Genomic DNA, 22,665 nt, shown 5'->3' on the forward strand with positions numbered 1-22,665 from the left:
GTTTCCATTAAATGACAACAAGCAGAGATCTTATAATGGTGTTGAACTATAACAAGAGATACATTAGAATTGTTGTTAACGTTTAAATCTTCTCTTTTAGGGGAAATCCACAGAAAGCGGCGCCGCCGAAGAGTCCGCGCCGCCATCGGTCGCCAGGCTCGCTGGCTTATTTGGTGACACCTTAAACAGTCCAAGGAAAGAGGTACGGCCGGGCGGGGGTCTCCTGTATGATGTATCTATGGAGCAGCCACAGATACTTTGTTACAATGTCAGAATCTTTGATGTCTATGGAAATGTTGCCAAGTGAACGCCAACGAGACCTCAACACGGAACCATGTAATGGGCCAGAGAAGAACGCCATGGAATGGTTCTCATTTTAGTGGCACCAGCCATACATCGCCCTTGTCATAGTTGGGGGATCCTGGCGTCTGGACCCTCATCAGACTCTCTATAATACTAATAGAATATAATACTGTGTGTTTTGTGTTGTTTCTATTGGACGTCATCACTTAATGTTGTGTCTTTTCTTCCTAATGGTCCACCACAGAAGCCCACCAGAAGGAAACCGCCATGTTCTCTGCCTCTGCCTAAAGTCGAGGTCGTCAATAATGGGGATGAGGTAAGAACATTGAAGATAGATATGAGATAGATAGATATGAGACAGATAGATATGAGAGAGATAGATAGATATGAGATAGATAGATAGATATGAGATAGATAGATAGATATGAGATAGATAGATAGATAGATAGATAGATAGATAGATAGATATGAGATAGATAGATAGATATGAGATAGATAGATATGAGATAGATAGATAGATATGAGATAGATAGATATGAGATAGATAGATAGATATGAGATAGATAGATATGAGATAGATAGATATGAGATAGATAGATATGAGATAGATAGATAGATAAGAGATAGATAGATAGATAGATATGAGATAGATAGATAGATATGAGATAGATAGATAGATAGATAGATATGAGATAGATAGATATGAGATAGATAGATTTGAGATAGATAGATATGAGATATATAGATAGATAGATAGATAGATAGATATGAGATAGATAGATGGATATGAGATAGATATGAGCTAGATATGAGATAGATATGAGATAGATATGAGATATAGATAGATATGAGATAGATAGATGGATATGAGATAGATATGAGATAGATATGAGATAGATATGAGATAGATATGAGATATAGATAGATATGAGATAGATAGATATGAGATAGATAGATAGATAGATAGATATGAGCTAGATATGAGATAGATAGATAGATAGATATGAGATAGATATGAGATATAGATAGATATGAGATAGATTGATAGATATGAGATAGATAGATATGAGATAGATATGAGATAGATAGATAGATATGAGATAGATAGATAGATATGAGATAGATAGATATGAGATAGATGGATATGAGATGGATATGAGATAGATATGAGATAGATATGAGATATAGATAGATATGAGAGATAGATATGAGATAGATATGAGATAGATAGATAGATATGAGATAGATAGATAGATATGAGATAGATAGATATGAGATAGATGGATATGAGATGGATATGAGATATAGATAGATATGAGATAGATAGATAGATATGAGATATATATGAGATAGATAGATAGATAGATAGATAGATAGATATGAGATAGATATGAGATATAGATAGATATGAGATAGATAGATATGAGATAGATAGATATGAGATAGATATGAGATAAAGATAGATATGAGATAGATAGATAGATATGAGATAGATAGATAGATATGAGATATAGATAGAAATGAGATAGATGGATATGAGATATAGATAGATATGAGATAGATAGATAGATATGAGATAGATAGATATGAGATAGATAGATATGAGATAGATATGAGATATAGATAGATATGAGATAGATAGATAGATAGATAGATAGATAGATATGAGATAGATATGAGATATAGATAGATATGAGATAGATATGAGATAGATATGAGATAGATAGATATGAGATAGATAGATATGAGATAGATATGAGATAGATAGATATGAGATAGATAGATATGAGATAGATAGATATGAGATAGATAGATATGAGATAGATATGAGATAGATATTAGATAGATAGATAGATATGAGATAGATATGAGATAGATATGAGATAGATATGAGATAGATAGATATGAGATAGATATGAGATAGATATGAGATAGATAGATATGAGATAGATAGATATGAGATAGATAGATATGAGATAGATATGAGATAGATAGATAGATATGAGATAGATAGATAGATATGAGATAGATAGATAGATATGAGATAGATAGATAGATAGATAGATATGAGATAGATAGATAGATATGAGATAGATAGATAGATAGATAGATATGAGATATATAGATAGATATGAGATAGATAGATAGATATGAGATAGATAGATAGATATGAGATAGATAGATAGATAGATACGAGATAGATGGATAGATATGAGAGATAGATAGATAGATAGATATGAGATAGATAAATAGATATGAGATAGATAGATATGAGATAGATAGATATGAGATAGATAGATATGAGATAGATAGATTTGAGATAGATAGATATGAGATATATAGATAGATAGATAGATAGATATGAGATAGATAGATAGATATGAGATAGATAGATAGATAGATACGAGATAGATAGATAGATAGATAGATACGAGATAGATGGATAGATATGAGAGATAGATAGATAGATAGATATGAGATAGATAAATAGATATGAGATAGATAGATATGAGATAGATAGATATGAGATAGATAGATTTGAGATAGATAGATATGAGATAGATAGATATGAGATATATAGATAGATAGATAGATAGATATGAGATAGATAGATGGATATGAGATAGATATGAGCTAGATATGAGATAGATATGAGATATAGATAGATATGAGATAGATAGATGGATATGAGATAGATATGAGCTAGATATGAGATAGATATGAGATAGATATGAGATATAGATAGATATGAGATAGATAGATAGATAGATAGATAGATATGAGATAGATATGAGCTCGATAGATAGATAGATAGATAGATAGATATGAGATAGATAGATGGATATGAGATAGATATGAGCTAGATATGAGATAGATATGAGATAGATATGAGATAGATAGATATGAGATAGATAGATATGAGATAGATAGATAGATAGATAGATAGATAGATAGATAGATAGATATGAGCTAGATATGAGATAGATAGATAGATAGATAGATATGAGATAGATATGAGATATAGATAGATATGAGATAGATAGATATGAGATAGATAGATATGAGATAGATATGAGATAGATATGAGATAGATAGATAGGAGATAGATAGATATGAGAGAGATAGATATGAGATAGATATGAGATAGATAGATAGATATGAGATAGATAGATAGATAGATAGATAGATATGAGATATAGATAGATATGAGATAGATAGATATGAGATAGATATGAGATAGATAGATAGATATGAGATAGATAGATAGATAGATAGATATGAGATAGATAGATATGAGATAGATGGATATGAGATGGATATGAGATATAGATAGATAGATATGAGATAGATATGAGATAGATAGATAGATATGAGATATATATGAGATAGATAGATAGATATGAGATAGATATGAGATATAGATAGATATGAGATAGATAGATATGAGATAGATAGATAGATATGAGATAGATAGATAGATATGAGATAGATAGATAGATAGATAGATATGAGATATAGATAGAAATGAGATAGATGGATATGAGATATAGATAGATATGAGATAGATAGATAGATAGATAGATATGAGATAGATAGATATGAGATAGATAGATATGAGATAGATATGAGATATAGATAGATATGAGATAGATAGATAGATATGAGATAGATAGATAGATAGATAGATATGAGATAGATATGAGATATAGATAGATATGAGATAGATAGATATGAGATATAGATAGATATGAGATAGATATGAGATAGATATGAGATAGATAGATAGATAGATATGAGATAGATAGATAGATAGATAGATATGAGATAGATAGATAGATATGAGATAGATAGTTATGAGATAGATAGATAGATAGATATGAGATAGATAGATATGAGATAGATAGATATGAGATAGATAGATATGAGATAGATAGATATGAGATAGATAGATATGAGATAGATAGATATGAGATATAGATAGATATGAGATAGATAGATAGATATGAGATAGATAGATAGATAGATAGATATGAGATAGATATGAGATAGATAGATATGAGATAGATAGATACGAGATAGATAGATAGATAGATATGAGAGATAGATATGAGATAGATAGATATGAGATAGATAGATACGAGATAGATAGATAGATATGAGAGATAGATATGAGATAGATAGATATGAGATAGATAGATATGAGATAGATAGATATGAGATAGATAGATAGGAGATAGATAGATATGAGATAGATAGATATGAGATAGATAGATAGGAGATAGATAGATATGAGATAGATAGATATGAGATAGATAGATATGAGATAGATAAATATGAGATAGATAGATATGAGACAGATAGATATGAGACAGATAGATATGAGATAGATATGAGATAGATAGATATGAGATAGATAGATATGAGATAGATAGATATGAGATAGATAGATAGGAGATAGATAGATATGAGATAGATAGATATGATAGATAGATAAACTTGCACTGAGGGGTGTAGCCGCTCCAAGCATGAGGCAGTCTCCCCCCCCCCCCCCCCCCCTACTCTCTATACACTTCAGACATTCGGAGAATAGCTGGAGACCAATTCTCCCTCCCGTATGTAACCTTATTTATTAATACAATATGGCCGGACCATTGTAAAGCCCTTTATGTCTTCTGTCTCCCCCCCCCCCATTCCTCGTAGTCTGTAACCTCTCACTCTTAGTGTGTAATGTTATGTCCGATACTTCTCTTTATTTGAACCCAAAAATTGTAAAGTGCTGTGGAATCTGTTGCCGCTATATAAATACAATTATTATGATTATTCGGCTGGATCCGGTCTGCAGTATAATCCCAGGCGCTCGTACCCCACACGTCTCATTTCCTCTACACCCAGACTGCACGCTCAGCAATTCTACTCCAAAGAGGAAATAATACCGTGGTATTAGGAAGCTATAGGCGCAGTGCAGACGGTCATGTGATCAGTACACACCGACATGTCCCCCCTCCCCCAATGCAGTTTGCCCCCTGTATGTAGGACGTCCCTGTAGGTAGCTTCCCCACTGTAGGTGGGACACCCGGAAGATAGCTTCCCCCTGTATGTAGGACATCCCTGTAGGTAGCTTCCCCCTGTATGTAGGACATCCCTGTAGGTAGCTTCCCCCTGTATGTAGGACATCCCTGTAGGTAGCTTCCCCCTGTATGTAGGACATCCCTGTAGGTAGCTTCCCCCCTGTATGTTGGACATCCCTGTAGGTAGCTTCCCCCTGTGTGTAGGACATCCCTGTAGGTAGCTTCCCCGTATGTAGGACATCCCTGTAGGTAGCTTCCCCCTGTATGTAGGACATCCCTGTAGGTAGCTTCCCCCTGTATGTAGGACATCCCTGTAGGTAGCTTCCCCCTGTGTGTAGGACATCCCTGTAGGTAGCTTCCCCCTGTATGTAGGACATCCCTGTAGGTAGCTTCCCCCTGTATGTAGGATGGACACCCCCCCCCCCACTGTAAGTAGTTTGTCCCCTGTATAGAAGGCGCTTCTGTAGGTACTTGCGCCCTGTAGCTAGGACACTGTATGTATTGTGGTGGCCCAGTACAGGAGTTTGTACCCTGTCCTGTCAGGCAGCCTCCCTGCAGTGTCCCCTGGGCCCCTTCACCTGCTTCCTCTGTACAATTTGTTTTATGCTATGTATTGTATATAAAAGTGTTGTACCTTTAAAGTTGTTATCCAGGAGAAAACTTTTTTTTATATATCAACTGGCTCCAGAAAGTTAAACAGATTTGTAAATTACTTATATTAAAAAAATCTTAATCCTTTCAGTACTTATGAGCTTCTGAAGTTAAGGTTGTTCTTTTCTGTCTAAGTCCTCTCTGATGACACGTGTCTCGGGAAAAGCCCAGTTTAGAAGCAAATTCCCATAGCAAACCTCTTCTAAACTGGGCGTTTCCTGAGACAGGTGTCATCAGAGAGGACTTAGACAGAAAAGAACAACCTTAACTTCAGAAGCTCATAAGTACTGAAAGGATTAAGATTTTTTTAATAGAAGTAATTTACAAATCTGTTTAACTTTCTGGAGCCAGTTGATATATATAAAAAAGTTTTTTCCTGGATAACCCCTTTAAGAATATTTGTCATGTGGTTAACCAGTTGTCATGTGACTGTAACCCAGTGAGGTGTCAGTGACCATGTGACCTAAGGGTGACCAATGGGATCCCACCAGAGTCTCCCCTATATAAGCCCTGGGAGGAGTCTCTTCTCTCTCTTTGAGCTCAGCTCTGGGTCTTTGCTGAGCAAAGCAGTGGTCTCCAAACTGCGGCCCTCCAGAAGTTGCAAAACTACAACTCCTAGCATGCCCGGACAGCCAACGGCTGTCCGGGCATGCTGGGAGTTGTAGTTTTGCAACATCTGGAGGGCCGCAGTTTGGAGACTACTGTATTAAAGTGTGTCTGGAGTCCATAGGAAGCCTCAAGTCCGTCCAGCAGCCACAAGTCTTCAAATAAGCTACAAATGGGGTCACAGTTGGGGTAGCTGTCTTGGCCTGCAGCAATATTGTCCCAGTCCTACTACAAGTCCCAGCAAGCCCTGAGGTCTCTGAAGTCACTGGTCACCTCCTTGGGCCCTGGCTAAACTGTATAGACTTTTCCATCTGTCACTCAGTAAAGCTGCCGTTGTTCTGTAACTTGGTGTCGGAGTCATAATGGCCCCCCGTGCCTAGCCCAGGATCCAGCGGTATACCTTCGGGTGGTATTGAGGATAAACCACCTTAATGCCATCTGCCCCAAGGGTAATTCCATCTGCCCTGCACAGTAGCATCCACCTGTGAGTAGTTTGCCCCCTGTATGAAGGACCCCCTGTATGTAGTTTGCCCCCTGTATGAAGGACCCCCTGTAGGTAGTTTGCCCCCTGTATGAAGGACCCCCTGTAGGTAGTTTGCCCCCTGTATGTAGTTTGCCCCCTGTATGAAGGACCCCCTGTATGTAGTTTGCCCCCTGTATAAAGAAGGACCCCCTGTAGGTGGTTTGCCCCTTCTATGTAGGACCCACTGTAGGTAGTTTGTATGTAGGTTGTTTGTCCTGTATGTAGAACCCACTGTAGGTATCTTGGCCCCGAATGTAGGACCCACTGTAGGTAGTTTGGCCCCTGAATGTAGAACCCACTGTCGGTAGTTTGGCCCCTGAATGTTGGAGCCACTGTAGGTAGTTTGGCCCCTGAATGTAGGACCCACTGTAGGTAGTTTGGCCCCTGAATGTAGGACCCACTGTCGGTAGTTTGGCCCCTGAATGTAGGACCCACTGTCGGTAGTTTGGCCCCTGAATGTTGGAGCCACTGTAGGTAGTTTGGCCCCTGAATGTAGGACCCACTGTAGGTAGTTTGGCCCCTGAATGTAGGACCCACTGTCGGTAGTTTGGCCCCTGAATGTAGGACCCACTGTCGGTAGTTTGGCCCCTGAATGTAGGACCCACTGTAGGTAGTTTGGCCCCTGAATGTAGGACCCACTGTAGGTTGTTAGGCCCCTGAATGTAGGACCCACTGTAGGTAGTTTGGCCCCTGAATGTAGAACCCACTGTCGGTAGTTTGGCCCCTGAATGTAGGACCCACTGTAGGTAGTTTGGCCCCTTAATGTAGGACCCACTGTAGGTTGTTAGGCCCCTGAATGTAGGACCCACTGTAGGTAGTTTGGCCCCTGAATGTAGAACCCACTGTAGGTAGTTTGTCCCCTGTATGTAGGACCCCTGTAGGTAGTTTGGCTTCGAATGTAGGACCCACTGTATGTAGTTTGTCCCCTGTATAATGTAGGACCCCCTGCAGGTGGTTTGCCCCCTCTATGTAGGACCCCCTGTAGGTAGTTTGGCCCCTGTATAATGAAGGACCCCCTGTAGGTAGTTTGACCCCATTATAATGAAGGACCCCCTGTAGGTGGTTTGCCCCCTCTATGTAGGACCCCCTGTAGGTAGTTTGGCCCCTGTATAATGAAGGACCCCCTGTAGGTAGTTTGACCCCATTATAATGAAGGACCCCCTGCAGGTGGTTTTTCCCCCTCTATGTAGGACCCCCTGTAGGTGGTTTGCCCCCTCTATGTAGGACCCCCTGCAGGTGGTTTGCCCCCTCTATGTCGGACCCCCTGCAGGTGGTTTGCCCCCTCTATGTAGGACCCCCTGTAGGTAGTTTGCCCCCTCTATGTAGGACCCCCTGTAGGTGGTTTGCCCCCTCTATGTAGGACCCCCTGTAGGTGGTTTGCCCCCTCTATGTAGGACCCCCTGCAGGTGGTTTGCCCCCTCTATGTAGGAACCCCTGCAGGTGGTTTGCCCCCTCTATGTAGGACCCCCTGTAGGTAGTTTGCCCCCTCTATGTAGGACCCCCTGTAGGTGGTTTGCCCCCTCTATGTAGGACCCCCTGTAGGTAGTTTGGCCCCTGTATAATGTAGGACCCCCTGTAGGTGGTTTGCCCCCTCTATGTAGGACCCCCTGCAGGTGGTTTGCCCCCTCTATGTAGGAACCCCTGCAGGTGGTTTGCCCCCTCTATGTAGGACCCCCTGTAGGTAGTTTGCCCCCTCTATGTAGGACCCCCTGTAGGTGGTTTGCCCCCTCTATGTAGGACCCCCTGTAGGTAGTTTGGCCCCTGTATAATGTAGGACCCCCTGTAGGTGGTTTGCCCCCTCTATGTAGGACCCCCTGCAGGTGGTTTGCCCCCTCTATGTAGGACCCCCTGTAGGTAGTTTGGCCCCTGTATAATGAAGGACCCCCTGTAGGTAGTTTGACCCCATTATAATGAAGGACCCCCTGTAGGTGGTTTGCCCCCTCTATGTAGGACCCCCTGTAGGTGGTTTGCCCCCTCTATGTAGGACCCCCTGCAGGTGGTTTGCCCCCTCTATGTAGGACCCCCTGTAGGTAGTTTGGCCCCTGTAAAATGAAGGACCCCCTGTAGGTAGTTTGACCCCATTATAATGAAGGACCCCTGCAGGTGGTTTGCCCCCTCTATGTAGGACCCCCTGCAGGTGGTTTGCCCCCTCTATGTAGGACCCCCTGTAGGTGGTTTGCCCCCTCTATGTAGGACCCCCTGCAGGTGGTTTGCCCCATCTATGTAGGACCCCCTGTAGGTAGTTTGCCCTCTGTATGTACGGTACGTTCACCTACGGGATGTGACGTTTCCATCCCCTATTGGTCGCAGGCAGCATCACTAGAGGTTGAAGCCCCTGGAGACCTCACAGCTAGGACGCACTGTGAGGCCAATGTGGCGGAGATACATCACAGGGGTCCTAGCCCCTCCATTTACCATCTTCCCCACTGAAGTGCCATGGCCACACTGGTTAGGAACCATTGATCTAGATCAGCGTTTCCCAACCAGTGTGCCGCCAGCTGTTGCAAAACTACAACTCCCAGCATGGCCGGACAGCCTGAGTTTTGCAACAGCTGGAGGCACACTGTTTGGGAATCACTGATCTAGATGCTTAGTTGTGATCATGCTCTATTCCAGTGGTCTTCAACCTGCGGACCTCCAGATGTTGCAGGTTGAAGACCACTGTTCTATACCACAACTGAGGCTTCTAATGTGTGTAATTGAGGATCCGAGTATCATAATATTATTGTTATACACAATACAATGTATCAGAACCAAACTACATTACCCAGCATGCACTGTTATTGAATTACAGTATAAAACACATGGTAATAGTCTCTTCGGTTTTCCTATAGAAGTTGTCACCTCCACAGTCCCAGGTGCCTAAGGTCAAGGTGAAGAGCTCCCCCCTTATCGAGAAACTTCAGGTAAGAAAGAGCCCAGCAGAAAATATACAGGGATACATGGTGTGTGTATATATATTAAATATATATATATTTATATATAAATATATATATATATATATATATATATATAATAAAAAAAAATATATATATATATATAAGTAAATGAATATATAAATATATATATATATATATATATAAAAATAAATAAAAAATATATAATATATAAATAATATATATAAATAAATATATATATATATTTATATATAAAGAAATATATAAAAAAAAATATAAATAAATATATATAGGAATATGCAAAGCAGCTCATTACATCACCTTTTCAGGTAGTGTTCCCTGGTATCAGCTTAGCTCCTGTTAAGGAATATAAAAAGCTGCCTGCGGAGTGCTAAATGGCCTAACCTGAATCTCCGTTACACCTGAAGAGGTGTCCTCTCCCTGAGGAAAGTACTGACCCCTTTTATATATATATATATATATATATATATATATATATATATATATATATATATATTAACGGGCAAGTAACATGTGCCATGCCAGTATAATATTATATATGTTTATAATTTTGTCCTGTTTTTAGGCTAACTTGGCCTTCGCTCCTGCGTCGCTTCTCCCAGGGACGTCCCCAAAAAGCCCCGGATTAAAAGCCATGGCCTCCCCATGGAGCACGCCCCCGTCCACCCCCACCAGCCCCGGGCTCCAGCCACATTCCAGTAGTGCAGAAGAATCGCCGGTCAGTTTCGAACAACCACCAGAGGGCGCTCCCCTCCAAAGCTACACTAAGGTAATGTCTGGACACTGGTTGTGGCTACGGGTGGTGGGACATCATGGAGTCTCCTCCAGGTCGTCGGCTACTATGGATTGTTAGATATTCTAAGAATGCAGACATCAGGCTTCGCACGATGTCAAGTGTGTATTTTGGAAAAGGAAGGATCAAATATTTACCGTCCTTAGCTCAGACTATTCTTGATACGCACATAGGAATCATGGGACACAGTCATGGGGTCTACCGCAATATTTGGAAGCTAGGCTGATAGTCCTGATACACTGTAACGACATCGACAACTGTGTGAGCAGGACAAGGGCAGGAGGGGTTTTCTTATTTATATTTTCATTCACTGACAAGCAAGCAGAGATGGTGAGGAGCTGAAGGAGCAATGTTACAGTGGGGATCAAAAGTTTGGTCACCCCAGGTAAAATTTGTATTAATGTGCATAAAGAAGCCAAGGAAAGATGGAAAAATCTCCAAAAGGCATCAAATTACAGATAAGACATTCTTATAATATGTCAACAAAAGTTACATTTTATTTCCTTCATTTACACTTTCAAAATAACAGAAAACAAAAAAAATGGCGTCTGCAAAAGTTTGGGCACCCTGCAGAATTTATAGCATGCACTGCCCCCTTTGCAAAGCTGAGACCTGCCAGTGTCATGGATTGTTCTCAATCATCATCTGGGAAGACCAGGTGATGTCAATCTCATAGGTTTTAAATGCCCAGACTCATCTAACCTTGCCCCAACAATCAGCACCATGGGTTCTTCTAAGCAGTTGTCTAGAAATCTGAAACTGAAAATAGTTGACACTCACAAAGCTGGAGAAGGCTATAAGAAGATAGCGAAACGTTTTCAGATGTCAATATCCTCTGTTCGGAATGTCATTAAGAAATGGCAGTCATCAGGAACAGTGGAAGTTAAAGCAAGATCTGGAAGACCAAGAAAAATATCAGACAGAACAGCTCGCAGGATTGTGAGAAAAACTATTCCAAACCCACGTTTGACTGCACAATCCCTCCAGAAAGATCTGGCAGACACTGGAGTTGTGGTACACTATTCCACTATAAAGAGATACTTGTACAAATATGGTCTTCATGGAAGAGTCATCAGAAGAAAACCTCTTCTACGTCCTCACCACAAAAATCAGTGTTTGAACTTTGCAAATGAACATATAGACAAGCCTGATGCATTTTGGAAACAAGTTCTGTGGACCGATGAGGTTAAAATTGAACTTTTTGGCCGGAATGAGCAAAGGTCCATTTGGAGAAGAAGGGGAACAGAATTTAATGAAAAGAACCTCTGTCCAACTGTTAAGCATGGGGGTGGATCAATCACGCTTTGGGGTTGTATTGCAGCCAGTGGCACAGGGAACATCTCACGAGTAGAAGGAAAAATGGATTCAATAAAATTTTCAGCAAATTTTGGATGCTATCTTGATGCCATATGTGAAAAAGTCCACGGGCGTAAACTGACCTCAACATAATTGAAAATCTATGGATAGACCTTAAAAGAGCAGTGCGTGACAGACAGCCCAGAAATCTCAAAGAACTGGAAGACTTTTGTAAGGAAGAATGGGCAAAGATAACTCAAACAAGAATTGAAAGACTCTTGGCTGGCTACAAAAAGCGTTTACAAGCTGTGATACTTGCCAAAGGGGGCAGTACAAGATATTAACTCTGCAGGGTGCCCAATATTTTGCAGACACAATTTTTTTCTTTTCTGTTATTCTGAAAGTGTAAATGATGGAAATAAAATCAAATTTTTGTTGACATATCATAAGAATGTCTAATCTGTAATTTGATGCCTTTTGGAGATTTTTCCATCTTTCCTTGGCTTCTTTATGAACATTAATACAAATTTTTACCTGGGGTGCCCAAACTTTTGATCCCCACTGTATATATACTATATGACACCATTATTTATGTGTACTGCATGAAGTCATTATTTATGTGTACAGTTCTGTATTGTATACCATATGGCAGCATTATCTACATACACTGTATGTTAACATTATTTATTCAGTATATGGGAGTACTAAATGTGTTTGTCAAATGCATCTAAGTGCACACCGCATATTCATATCAATAAGTCAAAGATGTAACTAGTGGGAAACCCTTCTAATTTTCTGCAACTTTCTAATAAATGTTAAATTTCAGTATCTCGACATTTAAAGGGGTATTCCAGGCCAAAACTTTTTTTTTATATATATCAACTGGCTCCGGAAAGTTAAACAGATTTGTAAATTACTTCTAGTAAAAAATCTTAATCCTTCCAATAGTTATTAGCTTCTGAAGTTGAGTTGTTGTTTTCTGTCTAACTGCTTTCTGATGACTCACGTCCCGGGAGCTGTGCAGTTCCTATGGGGATATTTTCCCATCATGCACAGCTCCCGGGACGTTACATCATCATTGAGCAGTTAGACAGAAAGCTTCAGAAGCTAATAACTATTGGAAGGATTAAGATTTTTAATAGAAGTAATTTACAAATCTGTTTAACTTTCTGGAGCCAGTTGATATAAATAAAAAAGGTTTTGCCTGGAATACCCCTTTAATCACTTCTGCTTGCTGTCAATGTAAGAAAACTGTGCGGGGGAATATTCAAAACTGTAATTGGCTTTTTATGTGTAGTCTGCACCAGATTTAAAAAAATGGCACGGCACACATTTTCGAAAGAATTTAGCCTTGTTGGCACCATCTGTGTTGATAATTTTTTTTAAAGGGACGTGGCCTCAGGGAAAGGGAGTATGGCTTAAATTGCGCCAAATTTTCAAACCTGTCCTTACTTACTTGGTGTAGACTGAGCGCTCAGCGTAAACTGCGCCAGATTTTAAATATATACAGCCTGAGTCATTCCTAAAAATCTGGCGCAGTCTTAGACTTCTGTACTAATCTTAGTAAAACTACGCAATTTTTTATATGTCTTTGTTTACTATCAGAACCTAAAAAAAAACCATCTTTGCCTTGTCCTGCTCACACAGCAGATGAGTTTGTTACAATGTGTTAGTGCAGGTTAGATCTATCAGTCCACACTGTATTCATAGCAGAGCAACAGCCTAACAAAAAAAAAAAGAATAATAAATATATATAATATATATACACTATAACTGAAAACTAATGATGATACTAATATATACAAAATAATAATGTAATAAAAAAATAACAAATATGTTAATAACATTTGAATAAAACAATAATGACAACAAATATTTATAATATTTATACATTTAATAACATAATATATATATAATAGTATGATAAATAATAACAAATATTTATAATAGTTATACACTTAATAACATAATATATATATAATAGTATGATAAATAATAACAAATATTTATAATAGTTATACATTTAATAACATAATATATATATAATAGTATGATAAATAATAACAAATATTTATAATAGTTATACATTTAATAACATAATATATATATAATAGTATGATAAATAATAACAAATATTTATACATTTAATAACATAATATATATATATATAATAGTATGATAAATAATAACAAATATTTATAATAGTTATACACTTAATAACATAATATATATATATATAATAGTATGATAAATAATAACAAATATTTATAATATTGATACATTTAATAACATAATATATATATAATAGTATGATAAATAATAACAAATATTTATAATAGTTATACATTTAATAACATAATATATATATATATATATATAATAGTATGATAAATAATAACAAATATTTATAATATTGATACATTTAATAACATAATATATATATATAATAGTATGATAAATAATAACAAATATTTATAATATTTATACATTTAATAACATAATATATATATATAATAGTATGATAAATAATAACAAATATTTATAATATTTATACATTTAATAACATAATATATATATATAATAGTATGATAAATAATAACAAATATTTATAATATTTATACATTTAATAACATAATATATATATAATAGTATGATAAATAATAAATATTTATAATATTTATACATTTAATAACATAATATATATATAATAGTATGATAAATAATAACAAATATTTATAATATTTATACATTTAATAACATAATATATATATATAATAGTATGATAAATAATAACAAATATTAATAATATTTATACATTTAATAACATAATATATATATAATAGTATGATAAATAATAACAAATATTTATAATATTTATACATTTAATAACATAATATATATATAATAGTATGATAAATAATAACAAATATTTATAATAGTTATACATTTAATAACAAATAATATATATAATAGTATGATAAATAATAACAAATAATATATATAATAGTATGATAAATAATAACAAATAATATATATATAATAGTATGATAAATAATAACAAATAATATCTATAATAGTATGATAAATAATAACAAATAAGAATTAAAATGATTCTATATATAATAAAATATTAATATAATAATATAATTCTATTCTCTTCTCCCTAGATCCGCACGAGAGGCTCCATAAAGCGGAGACCCCCCAGCCGAAAATTCAGAAAATCCCAATCCGATATGGACTTTGACATCGAAACGGCCAACGCCACTGCTAAAGAGAACGGAGATAAAACGGACAACGAGGCCGACGCTGCTCAGAGCGAAAAGACTGATGGAGACGCATCCCCGGCGGCGGAGAATTCACCAAATGAGTCAGCGAACAAGACATCGGAGAGCCAAGAAAGTGTCCAGCCGAACCCTGACAAACAGGAGGAGGCGAGCCCAGATGAAGGGGAGAAATCCGACAAAGAAGAGGAAAAAACGGGTGCTAGCGAGACAGAGAAACCGGATACAGAACAGGAGACGCTGGTCATAGAGGAGAAGAGCGAAGATCCTGGAGAGGGGGCGGACAAGGAAGAGAGTCATGAGCAAAACAAGTCAGACGAGGATGTAAGTGGATCATGGACCCCGTATTTATGAAAATGTGAAAAAACTTTATTTAATAACTTCTTTCTAAGCAGAGATGTGATCATTTAAACTTACAGGCCCAAAGCCTGAGGCTGCACTACTGAAAAACTCTTTCTGTCCTCCTTTCTGTCAGTTCATCCAGTGTCGTCATGGAGACCGTGCGTAAATCCTGATCACCAAATATTTAAAATGTCTTATATGGTGGCCGTTATGTGTCAGGTCTTGTGTACATTGATGTGGATGGTGATCAGGTCTCCATGGCAACCAAGGTAGAAGAGATATCAGAATGGGGACAAGTTGTCTTTAGGATCTGTCAGTAGTGCAGCCTCAGGCTTCTGGGCCTGGAAATGTAAGTGATCGGATCTCGACATGGAATGTTCTTCATATTATTAGCTCGGTAATGGAGTATAAAGGGAACCGACTTCCCATATAATCTGGGTAACATTGGCTTTAGATTTTCCTATGTCAGCCATTTTAACATTTTGAAAGCCACATTGGGACATTTAGAGGGGTACTCCGCTGGAAAACATTTTTTTTTAATCAACTGGTGCCAGAAATTTAGGGGCGCGTTCACACTGAGTAATTCAAGAGGAATTTACTCGAGTAATTCCTCTTGAATTCTCCGCTCCAGATTAATGCTCATCTCCTCTGCCCATTGACTTTAATGTTTTTTCCGCTGTCCTGTTCGCACTGCGTTAATTCTGCTAGCGGAATTCCGACGCTGAATTCCGTTCCGCTCGAAGAATGAGCATGTTCATTCTTCAAGCGGAATCCGCTAGCAGAAATCAATAGAAGTCAGTGGTAAAAAAAAATTTCGCCCGACATCGTTTTCGCACGGAATTTTCACGCAATTCGTGCGCAATTCACAGGGAAATGGCTGAAAAACCCTTCACTTCTTTCTCCCCCATTTCCACGCGCAATTCAGCGCAAATTGCACGTGAATTTAGCACAAATATAAAATTATTTTTTCCGCCCGTAAATTTTTCGGCGTGAATTACTCTTGATTTACACCGTGGGGACAGCAGATTTGTAAATGACTTCTATTGAAAAATATCAATCCTTCCAGTACTTATCAGCTGCTGTAATTTTATGTCTGATACTTGTCTTTGTTTGTACCCCATAATTGTAAGCGCTGCGGAATCTGTAGGCGCTATATAAATAAATAAATAAATAAATGCTGTATGCTCCAAGGGAAGTTATTTAGTTCTTTCCAGTCTGACCACAGTGCTCTCTGCTGACAACTCTGTCCATGTCAGGAACTGTCCAGAGCAGGAGAGGTTTTCTAGGAGGATTTGCTCCTGCTCTGGACAGAGCAGAGAGCACTGTGGTCAGACAGAAAGGAAATTCAAAAAGAAAAGAACTTCCTGTGGAGCATACAGCAGCTGATAAGTACTGGAAGGATTAAGATTTTTTAACAGAAGTAATTTACAAATCTGTTTAACTTTCTTTCTCACACCAGTTGATTAAAAAAAAAAAGTACCCCTTTAAGCTCCCTTTCCCTCATGCTCTCAAATGCCCACTTTTGGGTTTGGTGGTTTGGTATACTGAAACACTTAACCCCAGCAACCAACCCCCCCCCCCCCCCCCCCCCCCGGTGCCACAAAAGCCAAACAATAGAGACTCCCCCAACGCTTCATAATTTGCAGATAATGCCAACATAAATAATTTCCCTGCAATGCAGTAGCAATCCCTTACGCTTTACCCTGCAGCTCTGCTTGTTCTGATTGGCTCCTGTGCACAAGCGCACCACAGGCTCAGCAAAAAGTCGTCACTCTTCACGGTTAGGCCTAGAAGCGGACTGGCATGGCTCATGATATCTTTCACAATTTTAATGTAACCCTAAATCAGTGCTTCCCAGCCAGGGTGCCTCCAGCCAAAGTCTGTCTGGGCATGCTGGGAGTTGTAGTGTTCCAGCAACTGGAGGCAGACTGGTTGGGACACTCTATAATACACAATGTGTGATCAGGGAAGCTGAATACTATGAAAGCAATGTGTTCAGCTTCCTAAACACATCTAATAGCAGTGTTTCCGAACCAGTGTGCCTCCAGCTGTTGCAAAACTACAACTCCCAGCATTCTCGGACAACCAAAGGCTGTCCGAGCATGCTGGGAGTTGTAGTTTTGCAACAGCTGGAAGCACACTGGCCGGAAATTCTAGCATGGTGGACCCCCCCCCCCCCCCCCAAGATGGTTATATCCAACTACAGCCACCTCCAATAGATGAACAATGGGACTTCCCATCACTCCAGAATAAAGAGTTAAAGGGGTACTCCCCTGGAAAACATTTTTTTTTTTTTTTTTAAACAACTGGTGCCATAAAGTTAAACAGATTTGTAAATTACTTCTTTAAAAAAAAATCTTAATCCTTCCAGTAATGATCAGCTGCTGTATGCTCCACAGGAAGTTCTTTTCTTTTTGAATTTTCTTTCTATCTGACCACAGTGCTCTCTGCTGACACCCCTGTCCATTTTAGGAACTGTCCAGAGTAGAAGCAAATCCCCATAGCAAACTTATCCTTTTCTGGACAGTTCCTGACATGGACAGAGGTGTCAGCAGAGAGCGCTGTGGTCAGACAGAAAGGAAATTCAAAATGAAAATAACTTCCTGTGGAGCATACAGCAGCTGATAAGTCCTGGAAGGATTAAGATTTTTTTTAATAGAAGGAATTTACAAATCTGTTTAACATTCAGGCACCGGTTGATTTAAAGAAAATAAAAAAAAAATGTTTTCCAGCGGAGTACCCCTTTAATACTAGTTTCCTTTATACTGCCCTGATTGGCTTTTGTGTATAAGCAAAAGCTCACGACATGCTAAGCAGAAAGGTGCATCTAGCGCCTGTATTTGACTACAAATCTCCCTGTTTTGCTGCTCATTAATTCTGACATCCACTGCTAAGGAAGGGGCGTGTCTGAGGCAAGCACTGAGCCCGCCCTCACTCACAACGCTTTCATATATAACATTTTCCTCTTGCAGGATAAACCTGAAAAGTGAACCAAAAATAAAAAAACGAACAACAGAAAACCACAGGCCTTGACCGGCGTACTGGGAACAGCCGCCATGTTTGCGCACAGAAGATCCACAGATCTGACCCCGTATGGCGTCCCAACCTTGCAGCATCATGTCCGACATCGGCGCAACCTGGAGAAATCCTAAAGTTACATAAGAACCGTAACAATTTTGTCAACGTGCAGGGTAACAAGTCAACACGCTATGTATATATGTGAGATATATATATATATATTATTGTACAGGACCCGGGGGGGTTTATAGCTGTCATGAAACTATCAGTCCCAGCAGGTCCTGACAGGTGAATGCTGGGAGGTGTAGTTTTCTATTTTCGAGCAGTATTAGATTCCATATTGTTATATTTATGGCGTTGTGGATGTTTATAGATATTTTACGTATAAATTATATAATGTGCCTAACTGGTTAATCAGGGCTTCCTTATCATAAAAAGATGAAAAAATTATCTGAGTCATGTGACCTCCATTTCTGACCCAACAAGTGCTTTACACTCACACTCCTATACGTCTATACCCCTTCCTGCTGTATCCTATAAGAAAGCTCCGCCCTATAAGGGGTACTCCGCCCCTAAACATCTTATCCCCTATCCAAAGATGTCTGATGGGACCCTCGGAATTTTGGCTGCAGCACCCCAGACATCCGGTGCACAGAGTGAACTTCGCTTTGTGCTGGATGTCTGGTGATGCGGGGGGCGGAGGCTCGTGATGTCACGGTCACGCCCCGCTTGTGACATCACTGCCACACCCCCTCAATGTAAGTCTATGGGAGGGGGCGTGACTGTCGTCACGCCCCCCTCCCATAGACTTACATTGAGGGGGCGTGGCAGCGATGTCACGAGAGGGGCGTGACCGTGACATCACAAGCCTCCGGTGCTGCCCCCGACGCTCTAAACGAACTCAGGCCTCTTACCCCAGCCAAGCCAGATCACCCTGCTCTGTACTGACGAGTGGCAAAAACCACGAAACAGCTGTCTGCAGATGGGTAGAAACTTCCCTATTGGGGAGTAGTCTGGCTTGGCATAAATCCCGATCAGCTTTTTATATTCCTTAACAGGAGCTAAGCTGATACCAGGGAACATTACCTGAAAAGGTATAGTAATGAGCTGATTTGCATATTCCCCTACCCAGAATGCCCGCGGAGTGCTTAATGGCCTTCTGAAGCTCCGTTACACCAGGAGTGGTGGCCTCGCCCTGAGGTAAATATTCACCCCCTTTATATCTATATATATATGTGTGTGTGTGTGTAAAAAAAAGTTTTTCCTGGAATACCCCTTTAAATGGTCGAGCAGTCCCTCAAAAATCTTTGGGCCTGTCCATGAGAACAAGATCAATCTAAATCAAATCAATATTTGGTGTGAACACCCTTTGCCTTCACAACAGCATTGGTTCTTCTAGGTTCTTGCACTTATTTTTCTTAAGATCTTGGCCAGGAGATGGTTCCAAACATAATGGAGAACTAAGCACAGATGATGGATGTAGGCTCCTTCAGATCCTTCCGTCTCGTCTCTCCATGTAATCCTAGATGGACTTGACGATGTTGAGATCAGGACTATGCTGGGACCATATCATCACGTCCAGGACTCCTTGTTCTTTTTGCTGAAGATAGTTCTTAATGGGTTACTCCGCCCCTAGACATCTTATCACCCTATCCAAAGGAATAGGAGCTTCGCTCGGTGCCGGTTGACTGGCGATGCGGGGGCTGAGCCTGGTGACATCACAGCCATGCCCAGCTCATGACATCACGGCCACGCCCCCTCAATGCACGTCTATGGGAGGGGGCGTGACAGCCATCACGCCCCCTCCCATAGACTTGCATTGAGGGGGCGTGGCCGTGACATCACCAGCCTTCGGCGCTGCACCCGACCGGGTGCAGCAGGCAGATCGCGGGGATCCCGCCGCTGTCTATGGGATAAGATGTCTAGGGGTGGAGTACCCCTTTAAGCACAGTTACGGCTTTATGTCTGGGGTTGTTGTCCTGCCGCAGAATACATTTGAAGCCAGACGCCTTTCTGATGGTATTGTATGATAGATAAGTATCTGCTAGTATTTCTCAGCATTAAGGACACTCAACCGTATCCCCAACTCGATTTGCGAAATGGAGACCAAAATGACAAGGAACCTTCACCGCGAGTCTCTGTTGCCTGTAGACACTCATGATGTCTCTCCGGCTTGAGACAGCCAAGTTTGGATCCTCAGTCCAGACCACCTGCTGCCATTTTTCTGCACCCCAGTTCCTATGTTTTCCCGCGTAGTTGAGTCGCTTGGCCTTACTTCCACCTTTTTGGATGCAATTCTTCCATGAAGACCACTTTGGGGCAAATTTTTTCAAAGAGTACTGAGGATGGGTGCAACTGGATCCCAATGGTTCTGCCAGGTCTGAGCTGATGGCACTGCTGGAACATCTTGTGATTTCAAAGGAACCAGCCAAGTGTCTTCCATCTGCTGCGCTTGACCGACCACTGTGTCTACAGTCCTCAATGTTGCCTGTTTCTTTGTGCTTCTTCAAAATAAGAATAAGTACCTTGTGTCTTGTTGCTTTCCTCAGTCTTGCCGTGGTGTATGACCTCTGTGACATGACAATTTCTTTCACAACTATACCTTTTGTGGCAGAGTTTGGCTGTTCCTCGCCCAGTTTTAAGCCTCCTCCACAGCTATTCCTGTTTCAGTTAATGACAGTGTTTGAACCACATAAGAAAATGATGATCAGGTAGACCTGACTACCGACGTTGTGCAAGTGCACCCAAAAAAATTGATGCTGTTTAGAAGGCAAAGGGCGGTTACGCCAAACATTGGTTCGATTAGAATTTCTATTATGTTCGCTTTGCATTTTGGTAATTGATCAAAATAAACTATTAACACTTTTTTTTTGTTTAAAGCATTCTTACTTTCAGCATTTTTTCCACACCTGCCTAAAACTTTTGCGCAGTACTGTATATCACACCCATCATCCTATTACAGCCCCACACAGGGGCCAGAACATTTGGCAAGGAGCCACCTTCCTAACCTATAAACCAATGATTATGTGTATACAGAGATAAAAAAAATCTTATTACAATACAAGATTTATTTGTGTGTGAATCGATATATGAATTATAATGTATTGTGTGTTATTAAAGGGACGCTCCACCTTTTTGGCTCTATAGATCTCATACTGTCCAGCATGCGTAGTCTGGTGTTTGGAAACCATCAATAAGTTGCTGTTGGCTGATCTTTTCTAAAAAAAAATTTTCACCCAGTCCCCATTTTATTAAAGGGGTACTCCGCCTCTAGACATCTTATCGCCTATTCAAAGGATAGGGTATAAGATGTCTGATCACGGGGTTCCCACTGCTGGGGACCCCCGTGATCTCTCTGCTGCATCCGGCGTTCGTTTAGAGTGTCGGATGCAGCGCAGGAGGCTCGTGACATCACGATCATGCCCGCTCGTGACGTCACAGCCATGCCCCCTCAATGCAAGTCTATGGGAGGGGGCGTGACGGCCGTCACGCCCCCTCCCATAGACTTGCATTGAGGGGGTGTGACCGTGACTGCACGAGCGGGGCGTGACCGTGACAAACATCGCCAGTCATCCGGCACGTTCGCTCCGTGCACTGGATGTCTGGGGTGCCAAAACCAAGATCGTGGGGGTCCTCAATGGCAGGACCCCCACGATCGGACATCTTATCCCCTATCCTTTGAATAGGGGATAAGATGTCTAGGGGAGGAGTACCCCTTTAAATCAGGAATAACTAATAATATTCAATACCAGATACAAATCCCAATAGACTGATTTCCACAGTAACACCTATTATACCTGCAGGGCACTTATGGGATAGTCAGGGGCAATAGCAGGGTTTTTAAAGGGGCATCAGAGTTTGGGTT

At 39.8% G+C, this 22,665-nt stretch overlaps 1 protein-coding gene across 1 annotated transcript in view; it reads left to right on the top strand.

Moving 5' to 3' along the window:
- The window catches only part of RCSD1 (RCSD domain containing 1), a 75,803-nt gene extending 56,314 nt beyond the window's left edge, over positions 1 to 19,489 (top strand). Inside the window, exons 2-7 of the mRNA XM_056560941.1 lie at positions 101 to 204; positions 538 to 619; positions 9,987 to 10,058; positions 10,636 to 10,839; positions 15,327 to 15,764; positions 18,755 to 19,489. Coding sequence (XP_056416916.1) covers positions 101 to 204; positions 538 to 619; positions 9,987 to 10,058; positions 10,636 to 10,839; positions 15,327 to 15,764; positions 18,755 to 18,772 — 918 coding nt within the window. The 3' untranslated portion in view covers positions 18,773 to 19,489. The remainder of the gene's footprint in view (positions 1 to 100; positions 205 to 537; positions 620 to 9,986; positions 10,059 to 10,635; positions 10,840 to 15,326; positions 15,765 to 18,754) is intronic.
- Positions 19,490 to 22,665: the final 3,176 nt, after the last annotated feature.

Source organism: Hyla sarda, chromosome 2 (genome assembly GCF_029499605.1).
Source record: "Hyla sarda isolate aHylSar1 chromosome 2, aHylSar1.hap1, whole genome shotgun sequence".
Classification (NCBI taxonomy): Eukaryota; Metazoa; Chordata; class Amphibia; order Anura; family Hylidae; genus Hyla; species Hyla sarda.